General features: G+C 38.9%; 3 protein-coding genes across 4 annotated transcripts in view; 1 reads left to right on the plus strand and 2 right to left on the minus strand.

Moving 5' to 3' along the window:
- Positions 1-24,143, plus strand: part of LOC106082815 (uncharacterized) — a 656,305-nt gene that overhangs the window by 449,488 nt on the left and 182,674 nt on the right. The window lies entirely within an intron of this gene.
- On the minus strand, positions 8,594-9,401 carry LOC106094141 (uncharacterized). Its single transcript, XM_013261331.2, has 3 exons — positions 9,123-9,401; positions 8,884-8,993; positions 8,594-8,811 (listed from the first exon to the last, which is right to left on the minus strand). Exons 1-3 carry the CDS (start codon positions 9,370-9,372, stop codon positions 8,776-8,778), a joined length of 396 nt encoding a protein of 131 aa, XP_013116785.2. The 5' UTR covers positions 9,373-9,401; the 3' UTR covers positions 8,594-8,775.
- LOC106094140 (uncharacterized) lies at positions 18,651-19,876 on the minus strand. The gene is made up of 3 exons (XM_013261330.2): positions 19,331-19,876; positions 19,117-19,247; positions 18,651-19,053 (listed from the first exon to the last, which is right to left on the minus strand). Exons 1-3 carry the CDS (start codon positions 19,587-19,589, stop codon positions 18,709-18,711), a joined length of 735 nt encoding a protein of 244 aa, XP_013116784.2. The 5' UTR covers positions 19,590-19,876; the 3' UTR covers positions 18,651-18,708.

Here is a 24,143-nt window from a genome sequence, read left to right on the forward strand (position 1 = left end):
TTCCTCAAAACCTCCCCCAAAGAGGACTTATTTACTGAAAGAGGGAATATGGGGCTTAAATAAAAGGTATTTGAGTGTAGCATACGAATCTAATATCCAAAGGTGGGACCACGTTTCTGGAGGTCCACCCCTTCTCCAAAACACCCCCCAAAGGCGACAAATTTACGACCTTAGCAATATGGGGCTCAAATGAAAAGTCTTTGGGAGTAAAGCACGAATCTGATATCAATATGGGGGAAACAGTGTTTATGGGCCACCCCAACTCCATAAAACCATCCAAATAGGACATATTTGCTGACCATTGCAATATGGGGCTCAAATTAGAAATATTTGAGAGTGTAGAACAAAAATCTGATATATATTTGCAGGGTCAAGTCACTGAGTAGCGCCCCAACACACAAAACAGCCCCCAAAACGGCCATGTTTCTCGACCATGGAAATATGGGGCTCAAATGGAAGGTAATGGGGAGTAGACTACGAATATAATATCAACATTAAGGACCAATTGTCTTACCGACGTCCAACCTGCAAATAGGACGTATTTGCTCACCATGACAATTTGGGTCTTAAAGAGAGTGGAGCTCGATGTTGATAGTTTTAGGGTCCATACCCCAAACCGGATATATTTGCTGAATTTTGCAGTAAGGGGTTTAAATCAAAGGTATTTGAGATAAGCAAACGTATTTGATATCAAATTTTGAGGCCAATGACAATATGGGGTTCAAATAAATGATATTTGAGAGTAGAGCAAGATGCCGATATATTGGGTTGCCCAAAAAGTAATTGCAGATTTTTCATATAGTCGGCGTTGACAAATTTTTTCACAGCTTGTGACTCTGTAATTGCATTCTTTCTTCTGTCAGTTATCAGCTGTTACTTTTAGCTTGCTTTAGAAAAAAAGTGTAAAAAAAGTATATTTGTTTAAAGTTCATTCTAAGTTTTATTAAAAATGCATTTACTTTCTTTTAAAACATCCGCAATTACTTTTTGGGCAAGTGTTTGGGCGACCACCCCACTCCATAAAACACCCCTAAATCGGACATATTTACCCACCATGTCAATGTGGGGCTCACGTGAAAAGTATTATGGAGTAGAGCACCACTTTCGGAACCAATTTTCTGGGTGTCTACCCTTTCTCCAAAAACAACCCACAAACAGCAATTATTTACTGACTGACGCAATATGGCGTTCAAATAAAGGTATTTGGGAGTATAATACGATTCTGATATCCAAAAGTGGGACCATGTATTTGGGGCACCGCCCGTTCCCCCGAAACACCCTGATATCCAAAAGTGGGACACTGTATTTGGGGCACAGCCCTTCCCCCTAAACACCTCCTAAAATTTACCGACCATGGTAATATGTGGCTCAAATGAAAGGTATTTGAGATTTAAAAACGAATTCAATAAACAATTTTGGGGCCAAGTGTTTGTGGGACGCCATTTCCCATAAACTAACTAAAGAAACTTAACCTTGGGGCCACCAGGCGCAACATATATGCTTGTACGAGGGTTGCCTTTTATATTTTGGGATTGGACGACCCTTGTGCTTCAATCTGCCAATTGACAGCTCTATCGAAACGCTTGACATTTTTGAGGTTATACATACTCACAACGTTTTGACATACGAGCGTGTTTACAGGCGAGATTCATCTCGCCCTGAAAATGGAATTAAATCATGAACATTTTCGTGCGAATATTTTTTTTCCATCTTTCGACGTGAATTAACTCAACAACAGTGCATCGATGAACTTAATTCAAGGTTGGGCGATGAAGCTCCATCAAGAACCAGTGTCTGTCGATGGTATGGCGAATTCAACCGAGGTCGTAGTTCACTCCAAGACGAATTTCGTGAAGGACGTCCAAAATCAGTTGTTGTTCCAAAAACCATTGATGCTGTGTGCCAACTGTTATTGCAAGATCGTGATATTGAGACAAACTTAGGCATTAGTGGGACCAGCATACATTGAATATTGCATAAAGATTTGACCATCAAAAGACTTTGTTCGCGTTGGATCGCACACACTTTGTCAATCGCTTAAGAAAAGGCTCGTGTCGATTGGTCGAAGGAAATGCTCCAAAAATGCGAAACAATTTGAGCTCTCAAAACATCGATTTAATGAGTCAAACTTCGTGTAGTCCTGGCTTGGCACCGAATGACTTCTTTTTATTAAAATAAAATGAGTGGTCAACGTTTTTAAATACCTGAAGAAGCGGTTGATGCGTTCAGAATGCATGTTTTGGAGATACCTCAATCAGAGGGGCATAAGTGCTTGGGAAATTGGTTCAAACTCGTGCAAAAGTGTATAGATCTTAATGGGGAATATTTTGAAAAGCAATAAAGCGATTTTCGATAATTAATTTTCGTTCGATTATTTTTTCCAACTTTCGACGTGGATTAACTCAACAACAGTGCATCGATGAGCTTAATTCAAGTTTGGGCGATGAAGCTCCTTTAAGAACCAGTGTCTGGCGAATTCAACCGAGGTCGTAGTTCATTCCAAGACGAATTTCGTGTAGGTCGTCCAAAACCATTGATGCTGTGCGCCAAGTGTGTTCTCTTATCCTAAAACATAAAAGGCAACCCTCGTATACATATGGTCTTGTACCTTACTTCGTTCTCCATCTGTATTCTTCTTCTTCTTCAAGCGCAGCGGCTAGCATTGGCCGTCTTTGTCTGATGGAAAAATTTAATATTTTTAATTTTTATTTTTTGTGTCAGCCAATTCGCATAATAATTGCGTCCAATAAGGGCTATATAAGTCCAATTAGAAGATCTGTTTATATTATATCGAAGCAACATCTAAACAAGCATCGAATCACTATCCGAGGCTACCTACATCTTTAAAATGTATAGGATTTTCCAAAAGGACGTGCTTTTATACAAATCTAGTCATTCCGTTTGTAACACTTCAAAATATTGATCGTAGACCCCATAAAGCCTGTAGATTCTTGATCGTCTCGACATTCTGAGTCCATCTAGCCATTTCCGTCCGACTGTCTGTCGAAATCACGATTGCGGTCGAACGCGTAAAGCTAGCCACTTGAAATTTTGCACAGATACTATTAATGTTGGGGATTGCAATGAGCCATATCGGTTAAGATTTACATATAGCTCCCATATAAACAGATCTCCTGATTTGACAAATTTAGCTCCTGAAAGCCGTAGTTCTTGGCAAAAATTTTGCACATAAGGTTCTGTTATGATCATGATTTCAACAACTGTGCCTATTAGATCCAAATCGGTCTCATGTAGCCGATTTCCATATAAACCGATCTTCCGATTTGACATTTTTTAGCCCCTGGAAGCCGCAATATTGGCTAAAATTTTCCATGTAATGCTCGAGGTGACCAATTTCAAATCTTGGTCATATAAATAAATCTTTGGACCCACTAGGGTCCCCAAATTTTGCGTACTTATTGAAAAACATCCAAACATTAAATATGTAAAGTTTCGTGCACATATCTCTATCTGTTCAAAGTCCTAGAAATATTTTCGAGATTTTTCGATTTGGCAAGACTGCGCAACGTTTCCAGATGTTGCAAACCGTTTGCCCACCATTCTATTGTAGAGGCTATAAATATACAAGCAAGCGAAGGTCTGCAGGTCATCTCGTGTTTTCATGCCGATCATGGATACACGGATATAGATTTTAAATGTATATGTGTGAATGTAAAATCCAATCGCCTCTAATCCTATACCCACTAATCAATCCCATGGCAGCCGGCTGTACGTACAGGATTGAACCGGTGGCTTTCTTCATTGGCAAGGGCTGCCGCCTCAGTGTATAAGACACTGCTGCAACAACAACAACCAGTGAATGAAAATTCCCTTATTGATCAGTCCATTTATAAAGCATCAATGCTGTGTAAAAATTTCTCAAACTGTCCCATCGGTTTCGCTTCTTTAAAATCTTTGATGTCATGGGTTTATTGACAAGACCATAATAAATGCCCATAGATATTTTGCCCAAAATAAGACTCCATAAAATTAAAATTTTCTTTAGCAAAATGTAGGGGAAAGAACAACATCATCGAGTGAATAACAGCAAATTAATGAAGACCAACTTTTCTATCGCTTGTAAATGGGGGAGATGTTTCCATGTCGGGAGACAAACATAAAATAAAAATTAATTTAAAGTTAATCAAAATCAGTGATGATATTTTCTTTGTTGGTGTTGTTAATTTTTTGTTTCTCTTGCTGCCATAAAAGTTGTTGCTAATCTACGTTGTTTATGAACATGTTAAACTAATTTGCACACCAAGGCAAATTAATAAAGTTTTTTGTTTTCTCCCCCAGTTCGGCTGTTGCTTTTGATGTTTTTTCGAGAATATTTTATTATGCAAACAAAAATGTTGAAGGCAATCTGAAACTTGTAAAGAGAATATCAAAAAAAAAAAAGGCAGTTGACATTGATGAAAATGTGATGCAATCGTTACACATTATCTATAACGAGAGTTGCAATTAACCCTTGAAAAGGTGCTGAGGAGCATCAGGTTAGGCCCAATTGATGGTGAATTAACTAACTTCATATTATTGATAAAGCATTGAGGATTAAATTTTCTATATTAGTTCAACTGCAGATTACCACCTTTAAGATTTTCCTACCATAGGACAAAAGATTTGGATTTCCACATCTTTATAAGGCCATATCGGATAAAAGATTATATGGGAGTTTTATCGAAACCTGTGCCAATTTTTATGACACACACAGGGACATGAAATAGAACATCTTATGCCCTATATTGTAGAGATGTGACCAAAATTGTGGATTTTACTGTCTTAAAAGTCCAGATGAAATATACACATTAGAGCTATATCTAAATTAGGACTGATTTTAATGAAATTTTGCGCCCTTATTGGAATGTCAATTTAAACCTCTCATGCAAAATCGAACGAAAATTGTGGCTTCTACAGCCTTAAAAGGGCAAATCGGTTGATAGATATATATGGGAGCTATGTCTACATCTGAACCGATTTCTATGAAATTTTCCATATATGTTAAGATCAGTAAAAAAAAACTTTGCCAAATTTTGGGTAGATCGGTTGGGAATTGTGGCAACTGCGGCCATTTAAGTGCAAATCGGGCGATACTTATATATGGAAGCTATATCTAAATCTGCACCGATTTCAATGAAATTCACTATTAGTATTGAGAGTCATAAGAAAACCCTTCCTGCAAAATTTTGAGAGAATCGGTTAACAAATGACCACTTTATTGCTGTATTACTGCAAATCGGACGAACATATATATGGGAGCTATATCCAAATATGAACTGATTTCTATGAAATTCACCACTAATATCGAGAGTTAGAAGAAAACCCTTCCTGCAAAATTTCGAGAGAATCGGTTAACACATGACCATTTTATTGCTCTATTACAGCAAATCGGACGAACATATATAAGGGAGCTATATCCAAATATGAACCGATTTCTATGAAATTCTCCAGTAATATCGAAAGTCATAAGAAAATCCTTCGTGCTAAATTTCTAGAGGATCGGTTCACAAATGAAAATTTTAGTGCTGTATTACTGCAAATCGGAACAAAAATGTATATGGAAGCTATATCTAAATCTGAACCGATTTCAATGAAATTCACAATTAATATTGAGAGTCATAAGAAAACCCTTCCTGCAAAATTTCGAGAGAATCGGTTAACAAATGACCATTTTATTGATGTATTTCTGCAAATCGAACGAACATATGTATGGGAGCTATATCCAAATCTGAACCGATTTCTATGAAATTCCCCAATAATATTGAAAGTCATAAGAAAACTCTTCCTACCAAATTTCGAGAGAATCGGTTAACAAAATACCATTTTATTGCTGTATTTCTGCAAATCGGACGAACATATATATGGGAGCTTTATCCAAATCTTAACCGATTTCTATGCAATTCCCCACTAATATCGAGAGTCATAAGAAAATTCTTCCTGCCAAATTTCGAGTGAATCGGTTAACACATGACCATTTTATTGCTGTATTACTGCAATAAGGACGAACATATATATGGGATATATATCTAAATCTGAACCGATTTTTTCCAATTTCAATAAACTTCGTCTCTAGGCCGAACAACATTCCCATATCAAATTTGAAAACGATCGGATGAAAATTGCGACCTATAGTTTGTACACAAATTAACATGGACAGACGGACATAGCTAAATCGAATCAGAAACTGATTCTGCATCGATCGGTATACTTATCAATGGGTCTATCTTTCTTCCTTTTGGGTGTTACAAAGAAATGCTTTAAGTTATAATACCCTGTACCACAGTAGTGGTCTAGGATATAAAAACCAGTTTGTGTTTGTTTGTAGTTTTGTTTGGTTGTGTGTTCCTTATAGACTCAGAAACGGCTGTACCGATTTTTTTGAAATTTTCACAGATGGTGATCCCGTGGTGAAAATAGGTATAGGTAGGATATTGATATCTGAAGGGGGAGCGGACCCTCCCCCTTACCATAATTTTCAGAAATGCCAGATCTTGGAGATGGGTGGTACGATTTAAGCGAAATTTTATGTGCTCTCGTATAGTACCCTAAAAATAAAAATTTGGTATCCTAATTTCGAATGGGGTACCTAGGGGGGCTGCCCCACCCTAAAACCTACCAAACATATATTTAGCAAAATCACGACAATATGGGACTCAAATGAAAGGTATTTAGGATAGGAAAACGTATCTGATATCCAATTGTCGGACCAAGTGCTAGGAGGACCACCCCAAGTCCCAAAACACCCCTTAATCGGACATATTTACCGACCATGGCAATATGAGACTCAAATGAAAGGTATTTTTGAGTAGAATACGAATCTTATATCCAAATGTGGGACCAAGTTTCTGGGCGTCCACCCCTTCCCCAAAAACACCCTCCAAAGAGGACTTATTTACTGACCGTATGGGGCTTTAATTAAAGGTATTTGAGTGTAGAACACGAATCTGATATGGGACCAAGTGTTTGGGAGGGCGCCTCTCCCCAAAAACATCCCCCAAAGGGGACAAAATTACGACCATAGACATATGGGGCTCAAATTAAAGGTCATTGGGATTAAAGCACGAATCTGATATCAATATTCGGGAAAAGTATCTGTGGGGCCACCCCTTCCCCACAACACCACCCAAATAGGAAGTATTTGCTGACTATTGCAATATGAGGCTCAAATAAGAGAGTTTTTAGAATAGAACATGAATCCGATATACTCACTGAATCAAGACCAACTCACTGAGTGGCCGCCCAACCCCCAAAACACCCCCCAAGCCGGTCATGTTTGCCAACTATGGAAATATGGGGCTCAAATAAAAGGTATTTGGGAGTAGACGACGTATCTGATATCAACATTAGGGACCAACCGTCTAGCGGACGTCTCACCACCATAACAACCCCCACATAGGACGTATTTGCTCACCAAGACAATTTGGGTCTTTAAGACAGTGGAACTAAAAATTCATAGTTTTTAGGGCCAATACCTCAAACCGGACATATTTGCTGACTTTTGCAATAAGCAGTTTAAATGAGATTAGAAAACGAATTTGATGTCCAATTTTGAGGCCAATGGCAATATGGGGTTCAAATAAATGATATATAGATATATATCAGAATAGAGCACGTTGCTGATATATTTTCAGGGCTTAGTGTTTGGGGGACCACCCCACTCGTCAAACACCCCTAAATCGGGCTTAATTACCGACCATATCAATGTGGAGCTTAAATGAAAGGTATCGGGGGGTAGAGCAAGAATTGATACACACTTTCGGGACCAATTTTCTACTCCTTTCCCCACCGCAGCGCAGAGGTTAACAAGTCCGCCTACGATGCTGAAAGACTGTGTTCGTATCCTGGCGAAACTATTAGAAAAAAAATTCCTGCGGTGGTTTTCCCCTCCTAATGCTGGTAACATTTGTGAGGTACAATGTCATGAAAAACTTCTCTCCAAAGAGGTGTCGCACTGCGGCACGCCGTTCGGACTCGGCTATAAAAAGGAGATCCTTTATCATTGAGCTTAAAACTTGAATCGGACTGCACTCATTGATATGTGAGAAGTTTGCCCCTGTTCCTTAGTGGAATGTTCATGGGCAAAATTTGCAAATTTGCATTACTCCTTTCCCAAAATACCCCACAAACAGCAATTTTTTACTGACCATTGCAATATGGGGCTCAAATAAAGGTATTTGGGAGTAGAACACGAATTTAATATCCAAGTGTAGGACCATGTAGTTAGGGCACCAACCCTTCCCCAAAACACCCCCCAAAGGGTAAACATTTTTCGACCTTGCTAATATGTGGCTCAAATGAAAGGTATTTAAGATTAGAAAACGAATTTGATAACCAATTTTGGAGCCATGTGTTTGGGGGACGTCTCATCGTGTAAACTCCCCTTAAACCAATGGCAATATGGGGTTTAAATAAATGTTATTTGAGAGAAGAGCTGGATGCTGATATTTTTTCGGGGCCAAGTGTCTGGGGAACCCCCGAAAATAACCCTAATTCAGGTGATCATGAGAATATTGGGCTGAAATAAAGTATTTTAAGAATGAAGTACATCTTACATCCAAACTTAAATTCGTAGACCAATAAAGATCATATGGGATTCAGATAAAGGCACTTATATTACTAAACTGTTAGTCAAGCGATATACCATTTTCGTAGCATGGTATTTCGCTAAAAGCTCTTTAATTTTCGAAAATAAATATTCCAAGGAAAATTTTACTTCATATAAAGTAGAAGATGGTGCAGCGGAGCGGGCCCGGTTCAGCTAGTTTGTTATATAGTTTAAAAGTCAGGACAACATTGTGGAGATTCGTCACACTAGAAGAAGTAAAAGAAGGAAATCTTGGTAATATTCAGAAGTGACAAAGAGAGGCTCATTAGCACACTAACATTCATTAAGGGTTTGTCGCAAGGATCATTGGGCTCAGAGTAGTCGTTTAGTTCTGCATAATTCATCGACATAGTGTCATTATTCTGAAGCTCTTCATCAGTGCTAGAGTCTTCCAACAAATAACAAAAAAAAATATTAACAAAACTTTGTATAAAATTTTATTTAATGAATGTTTTACTGAATTTGAATTTTTTTCATATGAATTCACATTTTAAAATTTTATCACAAATAAACTTACTTGTTAAAGGTGTTTGTTGTCTGGCTGTCTTCCGTATCAAAATATTTTGTCCATTTTCGGATTGAAATTTTAAACATCCCAATCTACATATTTTGCCTTCAAAATTATCAACATATTCTACAATGTATTCATCACCGAATTCATCCCCATAGTCATCAAAGTCCAATAATGATGGCACTATTACAGATATCTTTATCAAATGAATAAACAAGAAAATATAAAAATTAATAGAAATTTTAAACTTCGTCATGTCACGAACAGAAAGATACTGACAAAGCTTTTCTCAATAATTATTCCAAGAAATTACTGTTTATATATTAGAAACATTGCCTTATGCACCCCAAGTGTTATTATAGAATGGAGGGTATGCTAATCTAGCCATTTTGTTTGTAACATCTCGTACAAACATGAGCAGCATGTACCATGAGCGCCAAAAAAGTTTATATAACCATTTGTTAATTTATTTTTTTCAACCTTTTAATTTAGGATTTAATTAAACATTTTATATTTCAAATGTTGTATTTAAATCTATTTTTAAAGATTCAAATCAAAAACAGATTCATAAACACTTTTATACGAACACATAAATAAATGCTTTTTTATGACGCTCACTGTATATTGTTGATTGTCTTGATATTATGGGTCGAACTTGCCATGTTCGACCGTCCATTTATAGAAAGCACGATGGCGTTCGTATAGAGATATCTACTTGAAATTTTGCTCAGATAGAAATTATTCCCTCCCTCTAACACCCACCCCAAATTGTGTACAGTAAGGTCCAAACATAAGTCTGAATTAGTTGTAGGTTGTCAGTTTGTACAACCATATGGTGAAATCGCCATCTTTTCGCCAAGCAGACCAACGTTTTACCAACACACACAAAGAAAATTGTGTGCATACATGAGCAGAGAATATGCGAGAGAGAAGATAATAACAAAGAGAATGAAAACAAACATCTGACACTTTAATACCGTCAAATGTGCCCGGCTGTAACACATGTCTGAATTAGTTGTATGTTGTCACTTTGTACAACCATATGGTGAAATCGACATCTTTTCGCCAAGCAGACCAACGTTTTACCAACACACACAAAGAAAATTGTCTGCATACATGAGCAAAGAATATGCGAGAGAGAAAATAACAACGAAGAGAATGAAAACAAACATCTGACACTTTAATACCGTCAAATGTGCCCGGCTGTAAACAGCTAATCGATATATCGCCCCATCAAAACCGAGCCTTAAATATGAGTTTTTGACCCAAAATTGTTTCCGATTTGTATACCCTCCACCATAGAATGGGGGTATACTAATTTCGTCATTCCGTTTGTAGCACCTCGAAAAATTCGTCTGAGAACCCGTAAAGTATATATATTCGTGATCGTCATGGCATTAAAGGTCGATCTGGCCGTGTCCATTCGTCTGTCTGTCGAAAGCAAGCTAACCTTAGAAAGAGTTCAGCCAATACCCAAGAAAGGTGAGGCAAACAACCCTGTGAATTATGGGCCAATTGCGATATGCTCCTCTCTCTCTCTCTCTCTCTCTCTCTCTCACATGGAGAACATGGTTAATCACCATCTTGTAAGGTATTTAGAGTCTAATGGCCTTCTTAGCGACCAACGGTACGGGCTTCGCAGAAATCGCTCTACGGGCGACCTCATTGCACTTCTGTCGTTACGCTGGAGTCGCTCAATGCACCAGTTTGGTGAGAGTAAGGTTGTGGCTCTGGATATCTCCAAGGCATTTGATTGGGTCTGGCACTGTGCACTTCTATCAAAGCTTATCGCATTTGGTCTCGGTAATGGCTTCGTTCGATTTATTTCGAGCTTTCTCAGAGATCGCACTATTCAAGTCGTTATAGATGGGTTCTCATCCAATGAGCACAAATTGACTGCAGGTGTACCACAGGGCTCTGTTCTTTCGCCTTCTCTTTTTCTTATTTTTATCAATGATCTGTTGGGTCTGACATCGAATCCGATCTACTCATTTGCGGATGACAGTACTCTCTGTCATTCGTACTTATTCGACACCAGGCCGAGTCTTCGAGAGATTGAAGACAAGAGGCGGGTTATGGACGATACACTCTGCCAGGATTTGCTGTCCATTTCTGAATGGGGTCGAGTAGATTTTAATGCACGGAAGACTCAGTGCAGCTTGTTGTCACACAAACGATTCGCTAACCCTAGGTGTTGAGCAATCAGAAGTTCTTGATGTTCTGGGCATGAAAATACAAAGTGATGTCTGTTGGGCTAAACATGTTTTTTGAAGTGTCGAAAGAAGCATTCAAGTGTTTAGGCTTCCTTAAAAGGTGTAAGAATTACTTCACTCCGACTGAGTGAAGCCCATACATGTGAGTATAACTCACATGTGCTTCAAAATCACATGGAGCTTCAAAATCATCCCTGGAGCTACTGGACCGTGTACAGAAGAGAGCGATGCCGTTGATTGGGGACAGTTGGGTGGTATCCAACTCTATTGCCTCCCTTAATCATTGTCGCAAAGTGGGTTGTTTGGCGCTGTTCTATCGGCACTTTCATGGTGTGTGTTCGTCTGATATTCGTCTTCTTATTCCTGATGTAAGGATGTATGTCAGGGATACTAGACATTCCAGGAAATCTCACCCGTTTGTTATTGATTGGCCAGTGGACCGCATAATGCATTATAGAGAGAATTTCTATTTCGCCCGAACCGTTCGTATGTGAAATTGACTTCCGGCTAATGTTTTCCCACCCACTTTCACATCCAAAGATTTAAGACAAATGTCAATAAGCACTACATCCTTTTCCCCCTTCCAATTACTAATTTCCTCTCGCCACCGCAATTGCATTCATAGGGGACATCCCCTGCGTGTTGGCTGACAGAAAAAAAACAAAGAGTAAAAACTTGGCGCTTGAAATTTTGCACAAATACTTCCTATTAGTGTAGGTCGGTTAGGATTGTAAATGGGCCAAATCGGTCCATGTTTTGATATAGCTGCCACATAAACCGATCATGGTTTTTGACTTCTTGAGCCTCTAGAGGGCACAATTATCGTCCGATTTGGCTGAAATTTTGCACGACGTGTTTTGGTATCACTTTCAATAACTGCCGTAAGTAGGGTCCTAATCGGTACATGTTTTGATATAGCTGCCATATAAACCGATCTTGGGTCTTGACTTCTTAAGCTAATAGAGCGCGCAATTCTCTTCCGATTTAACTGCACCTGGTGTTTTGGTAGCACTTCCAATAACTGTGCCAAGTATAATTTAAATCGGTTCATAATCTGGTATAGCTGTCATATAAACCGATCTTGGGTCTTGACTTCTTGAGCCTCTAGAGGGCGCAATTCTCGTTCGATTCAACTGAAATTTAGCACGTGGTGTTTTGTTATGACTTCCAATAACTGTGCTAAGTATGGCGTAAATCGTTATAGAACCTGATATAGCTGCCATATAAACCGATCTGGGATCTTGACTTCTTGAGCCTCTAGAGGGCGCAATTCTCATCCGATTTGGCTGAAATTTTGTACAACGACTTCTCCAGTGTTCAGCATTTATTTATGTTCCGAATCGGATTATAACTTGATATGGCCTCTAGAGGGCGCAATAGCATAACAGTTCTTATTCAATAATCTTTGTTTGCCTATAAAGAGATACCGTGCATGGAACTCGTCAAATGCGATCCATGGTGGAAGGTATATAAGATTCGGCCCGGCCGACTTCCACCTTGGTCTCCGACAGCCAAATAAAGAATGGCCGCAACCGTTTTAAAACTTGGTATAACTCCAATAGCATAGCAATTCTTATCCATTATCATTTATTTGCCTATTAAGAGATATCTGGCAAAGAACTTGACAAATGAGATCCATGGTGGAGGGTATATAAAATTTGACCCGGCCGAACTTGGCACGCTTTTACTTGTTTTCTTCAGCATTATAATTTGCATAGGTATATTTATTCTTAAAACCCGATTAAAGTCATACAAATTTGCTTAGCAACAAAAAAAAGTTAAAAGCTCTTTAAAAAGGCCGAATATTGAATAACCACCACCATTTATTTCGAACGACAAACAGATTTTATTGGCAAAAAAAAAATGTATACTTGAAGTAGGGAATTTCAAATCTCAGCTTGCATTAATGATGTGGATTTTCTAAGAAGGCAAAATATGGAATTTTAAAATTGTCATAATATGGATATTTTAAATTGTCATGACCACATTAGGCAGAAGTTTCAGCTGTTCAGTTTATTGTGAACGTGTTCTTAAATATTTAATAAAGCCTTAGTTGCTTTAAAGTGTAATAGCTAACAATTTACATTAGCAGACCACTATTACACCGTGAAGAAATGGTATAGGCATAAACATCGACTTAAAAACTCTAGCAGAATGAATGTCTTCCTTGTCAATCAAAGCCAGTTCATACTATGTCACTTCACCATTCGATGGAGCAATGAGAATGGGCATCAAAATACGTACTCAAATGAATGAATGGCTCTTTTTAAGCGATCGGTCTTTATGAAAGCTATCGAAATTTGGTCCTATCCGGACCCCTTTTGGATTGCGCAATGGCTGTTATGGGCTTAAGACTTAGTTAGCAGGAAATCGGTCTATATGACAGCTAAATCGAAATATGGCCCATATTTAGTTCGGATCGGCGCTGGTTTGAGCCGATGTGTGAGAGTTCGTGTTGGCATGGTTAACAATGATTTGTCTTCTCTTGTTCTTTTTTCGAATATCTCCCAAGAGTTCAAACAATCAAATTGTAATGTACCACTTAGAATTGAAAATCCTATGTTGCTCAAGGGGAACAGTCACCATATGACCAGTTTTGCCGAAGAAACAGACGGCCATTTGCTACGAAGTTCTTCTTCCACAAACAACTTTCGTTGGATTTGTCTCGCCTTCGAAGACCCACACTATCGATTGTTGTTTCGTTTTGAACTCGTACGCATAGATCCACGATTCTACAACTGTAGACTATCTTATAAACCCGTTTTGACGCACTGAGATCATATTTTTCTAATATTTCTTCGCACTTATCTACACGAGCCTTTTTTGAGCGATTGTCAATATATGCATAATTCATTGAGAACTAACCTCCTTTTCGGCAAGGATGCTTCAATCTCATTGTATGTCACATGACGATTTTTCATTATAAGTTCACATATCAATCAACTTTCTCTGGTAAAGCGGTCGTTTTTGGACTACCTTCACGGAATTCGACTTTGAGCGAGCGTCGGCTACGACTATGAAATCAGTAATCAGTAAACCAGAGTTTCGCAGTGCTATAGGTTTGCTATGGGTTACATAGATTCAAGTTGTGAAAGTGTTCCGAATACTACTATGGTAGCAAGTAGTGTTGCCTATGCCAGAAACTTTTATAGCAGCCCTCGTATCAGAATATTTGAAGGTTTTAGCGCGATAAATGAATGAAGTCATCGAAGAAGTCCTTGAGCAAATTTTCGGCCAAATGAGATACTAATTGCGCTCTCAAGGAGATGCAGAAATCAAATCGGGAGATCGATTCATTGGTAAGCTTATCTAAACATGGACTTATTGGCCGTTTTCCAATCCCCAACCATCCGCATCGATAGGAAATATATGTGCAAAATTTAAAACGAATTGCTTTATTATTTTAAATGCTTCCGTAATTTTCACAGACGGACAGACATGTTTAAAATCATATAAAATTTCAAAACGATCAAGAATATATATACTTTATATCAGGTGCGTAGCCACGATTTCATTTGGAGGGGGGGAGATGGGCACCTGACTCTGACAACAAATCAAAAAAAAATTATTGAAGTATAGTTTCAACAATCTTTGTTTTTTTTTTTTGGGAGGGGTGTGAGGGAGAAACCCTTGCCCCTTCTACTAATCTAGTCCTTCCGTTTGTAAAACTTCGAAATACTGATCAGTAACCGTACAAACCACCGCGGTCATAGGTAGGTTAAGGTAAAAGATTTGCTAAATCGGACACAATTTTGATAAAGGGCCGATCTCATGATTTAGATCCCTTAATAGCCTTTATTTATTACAAGATTTTGCCGACATTTGGCACAGTGAGTTGTGTTAGAAGCCTCATTATCCGTAAGGAATAATGTATAGATCTTACTATATGTTGACATAGTTTCCATAAGTCCGATCGCTCGACTTAAGGTAAAGGCCTATAGAAGCCAAATTTATTACCCGATTTCGCTGAAATTTGGCACAGTGGCATGCGATGGAATATGGTCTAGGTCGGTTAATATCTTGATATTGGCTCATTGGCACCTCATTTAGTGTTTGCTTTTGTTCTCTTTTCTTCTGGTTGTTCAAATGATGATACGAGGGTTGAGGCGAATTTCTTTGCGGTGCTTGCACATATTCATTTTCACCGTCCTAACATTCTAGCTCTTTGTGAGACCCAAGTGCGTGAGGATTCAGATCCACAGGATTTTCACATCCCTGGGTACCACACTCTGTCTCTTTTTTTTATTTCGCACAAAGGCCTCGTGGTATATGTACGTAATGATGTGGTGTTCCAAAGACGACAACGCCTGGAGTCACAGGATCCTGAATTTAACTCCCTTTGGGTTAAATTTGGGATTGGATCGCATATACTGCACTTCGGATTTCTATATAGAAGTCCAAACTCAGAAAGGGAGGCTTTCATGAATGGCTTTGACGCCCTTTCTGATTCAATTACAAATATTTTGGTGGATTTTCCGGGCATTGAAATCGTCGTCGCTGGGGATTTCAATGTCTACAACTTCCTGAGGGCCAATATGTTGAGCTTTTCGTTGCGCACAATGGTTTGGCGCAGCTAATGAACGAACCGACACATATCGCATGAGTTCAAGGGCACCAAAATAATACTCTTGACCTTTTTTTAACTTCACTCCCTGAAAAGTATGAAGTTAATACTCTTGCACCTCCTAGTAACTCCGATCACTGCATTGTTTCATCATCTTTTACGTATTTTGCTCTTCGTACTTCTTCCTCCCCAGTCTCGAAGCGATCAATAATTTTATACGAGAAAGCACGTTGGGCTGAGCTCAATGGATTACTTCAGCATTTTTAATGGAAACTATGTTTTCTAGATGACGATATAAATTCAACTGCTGAAATGATTGAGAAGATAATTTTATATGAAATGCGGGTATTTAAAACTATAACCGCTAAATCAGACGACAAAAGTTGGTTTAACCCGAGATGCTGTCAGATCGAAAGAGGTGGCATTTAGGAACTGGCGCTTGGATGAGAATGCCAATACTGAACTGTTGCGCAAGCAGGCAAGATCTTCATGTGCCAATGTGCTTAAGCGCGAAAAATTTCTTTACGAACAGCGTCTGCGTACTAAGGTTTTTGCTTCTACACGAGGAAGTTAGAGCTTTTGGTCGTTCGTGAAAAGGGTAAAGGGTAGTTCTTCATCTATTCCAACTCTTGTTAAGGATGATCAAACGTACACTGACCCGGTGATAAGGCTAACCTGTTGGCTGATATATTTGCAGGGAACTCTTCCCAGCCGTATAGCAACCACTCCCCTCAATCGAAAATGTATCTGGCGTCATGCCCCAAATATTTTTTCGAACTCATGGAGTTAAAAAAGTTCTTATGAATCTAGATGTAAATTTATCCCCGGACCCGGATGTCATATCAATACTTGTCTTACGCAGTTGTTCTTCGACGCTCGCTCGTCCTTTAAGCAGCCTTTTCAATTTGCCTACCGTGCGGGAGTCTTCTCGGCGCGTTGGAGGGTTTCGAACGTTCAGCTAATACCCAAGAAGGGTGAGGCAAACAACCCTGCGAATTATCGGCCAATTGCGATATGCTCCGCTCTCTCCAAGGTCATGGAGATCATGATTAATCTCCATCTTGTGATGTATTTAGAGTCTAATGACCTTCTTAGCGATCAACAGTATGGGTTCCGCAGAAATCGCACTACGGGCGACCTCATGGCACTTCTGTCGGAACGTTGGATTCGCTCAATCCACCAGTTTGGTGAAAGTAAGGTTTTGGCTCTGGAAATCTCCAAGGCATTTGATAGGATCTGGCACGGTGCACTACCATTAAAGCTTGTCGCATTTGGTGTCGGTAATGGCTTCGTTCGATTTATTTCGAGCTTTCTCAGAGATCGCACTATTCGAGTCGTTATAGATGGGTTCTCATCCAATGAGCACAAATTGACCGCAGGTGTACCCCAGGGCTCTGTTCTTTCTCCTTCTCTTTTTCTTATTTTCATCAACGATCTGTTGGGACAGACATCGAATCCGGTCTACTCATTTGCGGATGACAGTAATTTCTGTCATGCGTACTCATTCGACAATAGGCCGAGTCTTCGAGAGATTAAGGACAAGAGTCGGGTTATGAATTATACACATTGCCAGGATTTGATGGCCATATCTAAGTGGGGTCGAATGAATCGAGTAGATTGTAATGCACGGAAGACTCAGTGCTGCTTGTTGTCATACAAACGATTCGCCGACCCATTACAATCATCTTTGTCTATCAACGGTATAGGTTTTGAGCAATCAGAAGTTCTTGATATTCAGGCCATAAAAATACAAGGTGATGTCCGTTGGTCAAAACACGTTTTTTGAAGTGTCGAAAGAAGCATTCAAGTGTTTGGGCTTCCTTAAACGGTGTAAGAATTACTTCACTCCGTCTGATCTTCTTAACATTTACACCACTTTCATAAGGCCGAAAATGGAATACAACGGGCTGGAGCTTCAAAATCATCCCTGGAGCTACTGAACGGTATATAGAAGAGAGCGATGGCGTTGATTGGGGACAGTGGGGTATCCAACTCTATTGCCTTCTTTGATCATCATCGCAATGTGGGTTGTTTAGCGCTGTTCTATTGGTACTTGCATGGCGTTTGTTCGTCTGATATTCGTCTTCTTATTCCTGATGTGAGAATGTATGCCAGGGATACTAGACATTCCAGGAACTCCCACCCGTTTGTAATTGATTAGCCAGCAGACCGCACAATGCATAATAGGAAGAATTCCATGGTTAACCACAACCATGTATGGTACCTAACTTAAGTCGTCTTTCGATATGGTAGATACATCTACTTATTTTAATTCTCCAACCACCTTCGCTGTTGGAAAAATTGCAAATTTTGCCCATGAACATTCCACTAAAGAACAGGGGCAAACTTCTTACCTATCAATTAGTGCAGTCCGATTCAAGTTTAAGCTCAATGATAAGGGGCTTCCTTTTTATAGCCGAGTCCGAACGGCGTGCCGCAGTGCAACACCCCTTTGGAGAGAAGTTTTACATGGCATAGTACCTCACAAATGTTGCCAGCATTAGGAGGGGAAAGCCACCGCTGAAAATTTTTTCTGATCTGGTCTCGCCAGGATTCGAACCCAGGCGTTCAACGTCGGACATGCTAACCTCTGCGCTACGGTGGTCTCCTCCTTCTCCCCTCCTTGGATCAAATCTTAAAATCTATTTTCATGTTAATTGTAAAGATTTTTCAAGAAATTGGGGTTTTAATCTTTTAGACTACATTCACTGAATTTTATACATCTAACAGCATCATTGAATCACAAAGTGAATGTCATTTACATTTGGTTATGTTCTTTATTTTCTATTCTATTCTGTTTATATTTTCTTTTAATCTATCCATACACTAAGACACGAGCTACCGAGAGTATTATGCGCACTGCTAGAAGAACTCTTCTTATCAATTGCGTTATTCTGACTGCAGACCAAACAACTTGTCTAACCACATACATTGCGCTTCTGACAATTTCCCGTCTTGCGAAACTAAATGTCTTTATTGTAAACCTTCTGATGGGGGCTAATCTTCGTACAGTTGTGACAAAATAATTTCGGCCATTCGATATAACTTTCTTGACTTTTTTCACAATCTTTTTTCCAGTTTTCTTTAATTTTTTTAAATCGTCCTTATCTATGTCATCCGGATCAAAGTCATACAGACAACAAGCAGGATCTGAAAAACACTTTAGAAGAGAACATTATTGGAGAATAATGTGGAGAAAATTGCAATAACTGATGTGCATTACATCACAGTCATCGTAGTCTACTTCGATTTCATCGGGCTCATAGTCATCGTCATCATACTCAAAGTCTTCTTCTGCATCCAAATCGTCATCGCCATTCGCTATTAAATCTTGGGCATCCTTCTCAATAAAATCTGCAAGGTTTACATGACAAAGAAGAAGTGAAAATTTAGAGAAGTTCTTCTTTGATTTCTTGAAGATTTGTATTGAAACTTACCCATACTATGGTCTACTCTCGTAAAGGCCATTATATGTTTTCTGGTTGTATTAAAGATAAGACAATCTACACCACATTCAGATTCTTTGTACTTATATTCGTCTTTGTCCAAATACTCGACTAGATATTCTTCACCGGTTTCATCATATTCAGCTTCATCTTGTTGCAATTGATGTGCGTTGGTATTCATCATTGCAAGGGTTATAAAGAATAATACCATAAAAATCTTAACACCTATAGACAATTGTATTTCGCTCATGTTTAACTGATGATTAATGTCATTCAAAGAAATCTACAAATTATCTGTCGATATTCACTTGCTGGAATTATTTCCCTTCTGAAGAGTTGTGTCGACTTTCGAACATGCTATGGTAAACCTATGAGCAATACTCTAAATATAGAACTCCACAGCGGGGAACTTTGGGAACCAGAAAATGGGGCCTTCTTCGGGCCGTCGTTAACAAAAATTTATAAATCCCACTACAACCACAACAACTACATTACTATTAAGCCAAAAAGGGAAGATGTTGGAAGCCGGCTACATGGAATATTTTTAACCTTTTTTTGAGTAGTTGGATTCTTCACATTTTTGCCAGCAGCATTGAGTACTAAATTATTAAATGATTTTTTTATTTCAAACCATGCACAAATATCTTCACTAGCGATGAACGTGTTTTCACATTAAAAAGGGTGATGAGATAAAATTATTAGTAATTAGTAACAAGCAAAAACGTGCTATGTTCATCCGGGCCAAATCTTACATACCCTCCACCATGGATCGCATTTTTCAAGTTCTTTGAATGACTTTTTCAAATATATATTAACTATATCAACTTATTTACCTATATGGATCGTATTTGTCATGCCGTACAAGTCATAGACAAATATCACCTCCAAAATTTCAGGCATATCGAGAAAGTCAAGTCAGGAGATCGGTATATATGGCAGCTATATCAGATTATGAAGCAATTTAGACCATAATTGGCACGGTTGTTGGAAGTCATGCCAAAACGACATGTGCAACATTTTAGCAAAATTTTATAAGAATTGCGCCCTCTAGAGGCTCAAGAAGTCAAGATCCCAGATCGGTTTATTTGGCAGCTACATCACGTTATGTACCGATTTGCGCCAAACTGTACCGATTTGCGCCAAACTTAGCACAGTTATTGGAAGTCATAATAAAGCAGCTCATAACAAATTTCAGCCAAATCGGATGAGAATTGCGCCCTCTAGAGGCTCAAGAAGTCAAGATCTAAGATCGGTTTATATGGCAGCTATATCAAAACATGGAGCGATTTGAACCAAACTTAGCGCAGTTATTGGAAGTGATACCAAAACACCACGCGAGAATTGCGCCCTCTAGAGGCTCAAGAAGTCAAGACCCAAGATCGGTTTATATGGCAGCTATATCAAAACAAGGACCGGTTTGAACCAAACTTAGCGCAGTTGTTGGAAGTGATACCAAAACACCACGCGCAAAATTTCAGTCCAATTGGACTAAAAGTGCGCCCTCATGGACATGGACCGATTTGGCCCCTTTACATTCCCAACCGACCTACACTAATAAGAAGTATTTGTGCAACATTTCAAGCGGCTAGCTTTACTCCTTCGAAAGTTAGCGTGCTTTCGACAGACAGATGGACGGACGGACATGGCTAGATCGACTTAAAATGACATGACGATCAAGAATGGGGTCTCAAATGCATATTTCGAGGTATTACAAACAGAATGACGAAATTAGTATACCCCCATCCTATGGTGGAGGGTATAAAAATAGATTTACTTGTGAACATTTTCGTCCTACCATATATCACAGCTTTCGGTGTGGGTTATCACGACAAGAGTGCAATGAGGAACTTCAATCTTTGTATGTCGAAATTGGTATAAAACATTTAGTCGTGGCCACCACTCGCCCAAAATCGAATTCCGTGAAGGAAGTCCAAAACGGCCGTTGTATCAGAGAAGGTTGATGCCTTGTGCAAACTTATAATGCAAGATCGTCATGTGGCACGCCGTAAGAAAGGGGCATGCTTTTACAATTTTTCCACCAGCATACATTCGATATTGTATGAAAACCTTGGCCAAAAAAAGGTTTGTTCTCGTTGGATTCCATACAATTTGACAATCGCTCAAAAAAAGCTCTTGTCGATTGCGAAAAAATGTTAAAAAAAATACCATCGCAGTGCTTCAAAGGACGTTTTTAAGATCTTCACTGGTGACGAATCATGGATTTATGCGTTTGAACCCTAAACAAAATAAAAATCGACAGTGTGGGTCTTCGAAGTCAAGCCAAATACAACGAAAGTTGTTCTCCCACCAGCTTACATTCGCTATTGTATGAAAACCTTGCCCTAAAACTGTTTGTTCTGGATTCCACACAACTTGACAATCGCTCAAGACAAAGCTCGTGCCGATTAGTGCGATGAATTGGTGAAAAAATACCCGCAATCGTATTTTTTCACCAATTCATCGCACTGGACGTTTTTAAGATCGTCACAGGTGACGAATCATGGATCTATGCGTTTGAGCCCTAAACAAAACAACAATCGACCGTGTGGGTCTTTGAAGACGAGCCAAATCCAACGAAAGTTGTTCGTGGAAGAAGCACTTCGATCCAAATGGTCACCTGTTTTTTTTTTTTTTTTTTGACAAAAACTGGTCATGTGTGATTGTTTCGCTTGAGCAACATAGGACCGCCGATTTTGGGTGGTACATCACATTTTGATTGCCTGAAGTCTTGGGTGGAATTCGAAAAACGTATCATGTTCAAGCAAGTAGTTCACAATGACAATGTGACCTCTCTCACTTCGGCTCAAAATAGCGCCTTTTTGACAGACCAAAACGTCGAATTGATAGATCATCCGCTGTACAGTCCTGACCTGACACCCATTTAGATAAAAGTCGGTGGTCAATAGTTTTCTGTGTGGTTGTTGTTGTTATTGTAGCAGTGTGTTGTACACTGAGGCGGCCGCCCTTGCTGATGGAGAACTCCATCGGGTCAATCCGGTACGTATAACCGGCTGCCATGGGATTGTTTCGGTGTGATGTTGAAATGGTGTTGAAGCGTTTAATAGCCATATTTAGGATGTGTGTGAATCTGAGTGAAACGTGCATCGACTATTGGTTTGAGCGCATACAAAAGTGTATAAATCATGAAAGAGGATACTTTAAAAAACAATGAAAACATTTTTGATGATAAAAGTTTGCATTTTCTTTATTAGGCCAGAAATTTATATAGCGTACCAAGGCTGAAAATTTTGCACATGAATACAGGGACAAACTTCTCACATATCAAAGAGTGCAGTCCTATTCAAGTTTTAAGCTAAATAACAAGGAGCACAGAGGCTAGCATGTCAGCTTATGACGCCGAAAGCCTGGGTTTAAATCCTGGCGAGAACATCAGAATAAAATTTCAGCGGTGGTTATCCCCGTTTAATGCTATGCCATGCGTGTCGCACTGCGGCACGCCGAACGGACACTGCTATAAAAAAAAGAGGTCCCGAATCATTGAGCTTAAATTTGAATCGGTTAGACCTCATTGATATCTTAGAATTGGCACCTGAGAGATTTTGCATTTGTAATCTCTGGTATCAAAATCTTCATTTTTCACTATAAATCTCAAAGAACACCTGATTTACTGCGTTGTTCGCAATAATTTAAAAATAAATAAATTCTTCCAGTTTAATGCAGATGACCAAAACCTCACAACTCAATCGTAGATAAATCTTTCATTTATTGATTCAATCGCACTCTTTAATGAGCACAAAAGCCCATTAATTTCAAAATTAATTTCGCAGAAAATTCCTCGCAGTCAAGCGACTCTCTTGTAAATGCCATAAATATTATTTAACGATAAAACCCTAAGCCAAATGACAGGATGCCAAAGTGTAAGGAATGCCATTTAAATTTTTTCATGCAAAAAAAAAAAAAAAAAGGATATTCTACGCCTTAAAAATCAAGCCATTAATTTTTATATAAATAAAGTTCATTGTACAAATAAATGGGGAACCTAACATCCGGGTTTGTAATGAAAGCATCGGCTGACTACTCCTCGCACTGTGATGGTCATAGGGGCAGGCGATATTTCTCCTACAATGAAATTTCTTTTGATGAATTACATAAATAAGGATGTTGATACAAAAATGTGACTAAAGAGTGATAGAAAAGCTTGGACTATTGAAATTTAAAATAAATAAATCACTCAACAGTAACTGCATGCATATTAAAGATGGAATCCAAAGGTTTTTAGAGATTTAATTTCCAATATTATATCTAATATGCCTACTTGAGGGGTTTTTGGATCGGGGCGACTCCCAGATGGGTCCGCTTTTATTTTTGGGGTAAGGGGGAGGGTCCGTCCCCTTACGATATCAACATATTCTATAGCTTATTACTCGTCCCAGACCATACTCGTAACTACTCGCTAATACATTTGTGTCCCATATTGCCATTATCGTCCAACATGGCTATTTAAGGGGGTTTTAGGATCGGGGCGGCCCCCTAGGTACCTGGACCCAATTTCTAACATCAAGTTTGTACCCTAAAAAGTTTAATTTTTATTCAAAGCTTTTTAGAGATTTTATTTCCAATATTATATCCAATATGCCTATTTGTGGGGTTTTTGGATCGGGGCAGCCCCTAGATACCTAGACACAATATTTAAGATCAAATTAGTACTCTACTACCCCTTACCTTTCATTTGAATCCCATATTGTTCAGATCGGTCCGTCTATCTGTCTGTCTGTCCGTCTGGGGGTTGCTTTTGAGGTAAGGGGGAGGGTCCGTCCCCTTACGATATCAACAAATTCTATAG

The sequence above is a fragment of the Stomoxys calcitrans genome, chromosome 2 (genome assembly GCF_963082655.1).
Source record: "Stomoxys calcitrans chromosome 2, idStoCalc2.1, whole genome shotgun sequence".
Lineage (NCBI taxonomy): Eukaryota > Metazoa > Arthropoda > Insecta > Diptera > Muscidae > Stomoxys > Stomoxys calcitrans.

What these genes read in the sequence shown, in the direction of transcription:
- LOC106094141 (XM_013261331.2), bottom strand. Translation starts at nt 9,372, where the DNA reads ATGACGAAGTTTAAAATTTCTATTAATTTTTATATTTTCTTGTTTATT. An exon ending in ACAACAAACACCTTTAACAA is followed by an intron (nt 8,994 to 9,122) that starts GTAAGTTTATTT and finishes ATTTGTTGGAAG; the next exon opens with ACTCTAGCACTGATGAAGAG. An exon ending in GCGACAAACCCTTAATGAAT is followed by an intron (nt 8,812 to 8,883) that starts GTTAGTGTGCTA and finishes TACTTCTTCTAG; the next exon opens with TGTGACGAATCTCCACAATG.
- LOC106094140 (XM_013261330.2), bottom strand. Translation starts at nt 19,589, where the DNA reads ATGAGCGAAATACAATTGTCTATAGGTGTTAAGATTTTTATGGTATTA. An exon ending in GAGAGTAGACCATAGTATGG is followed by an intron (nt 19,248 to 19,330) that starts GTAAGTTTCAAT and finishes TAAACCTTGCAG; the next exon opens with ATTTTATTGAGAAGGATGCC. An exon ending in TAGACTACGATGACTGTGAT is followed by an intron (nt 19,054 to 19,116) that starts GTAATGCACATC and finishes TCTCTTCTAAAG; the next exon opens with TGTTTTTCAGATCCTGCTTG.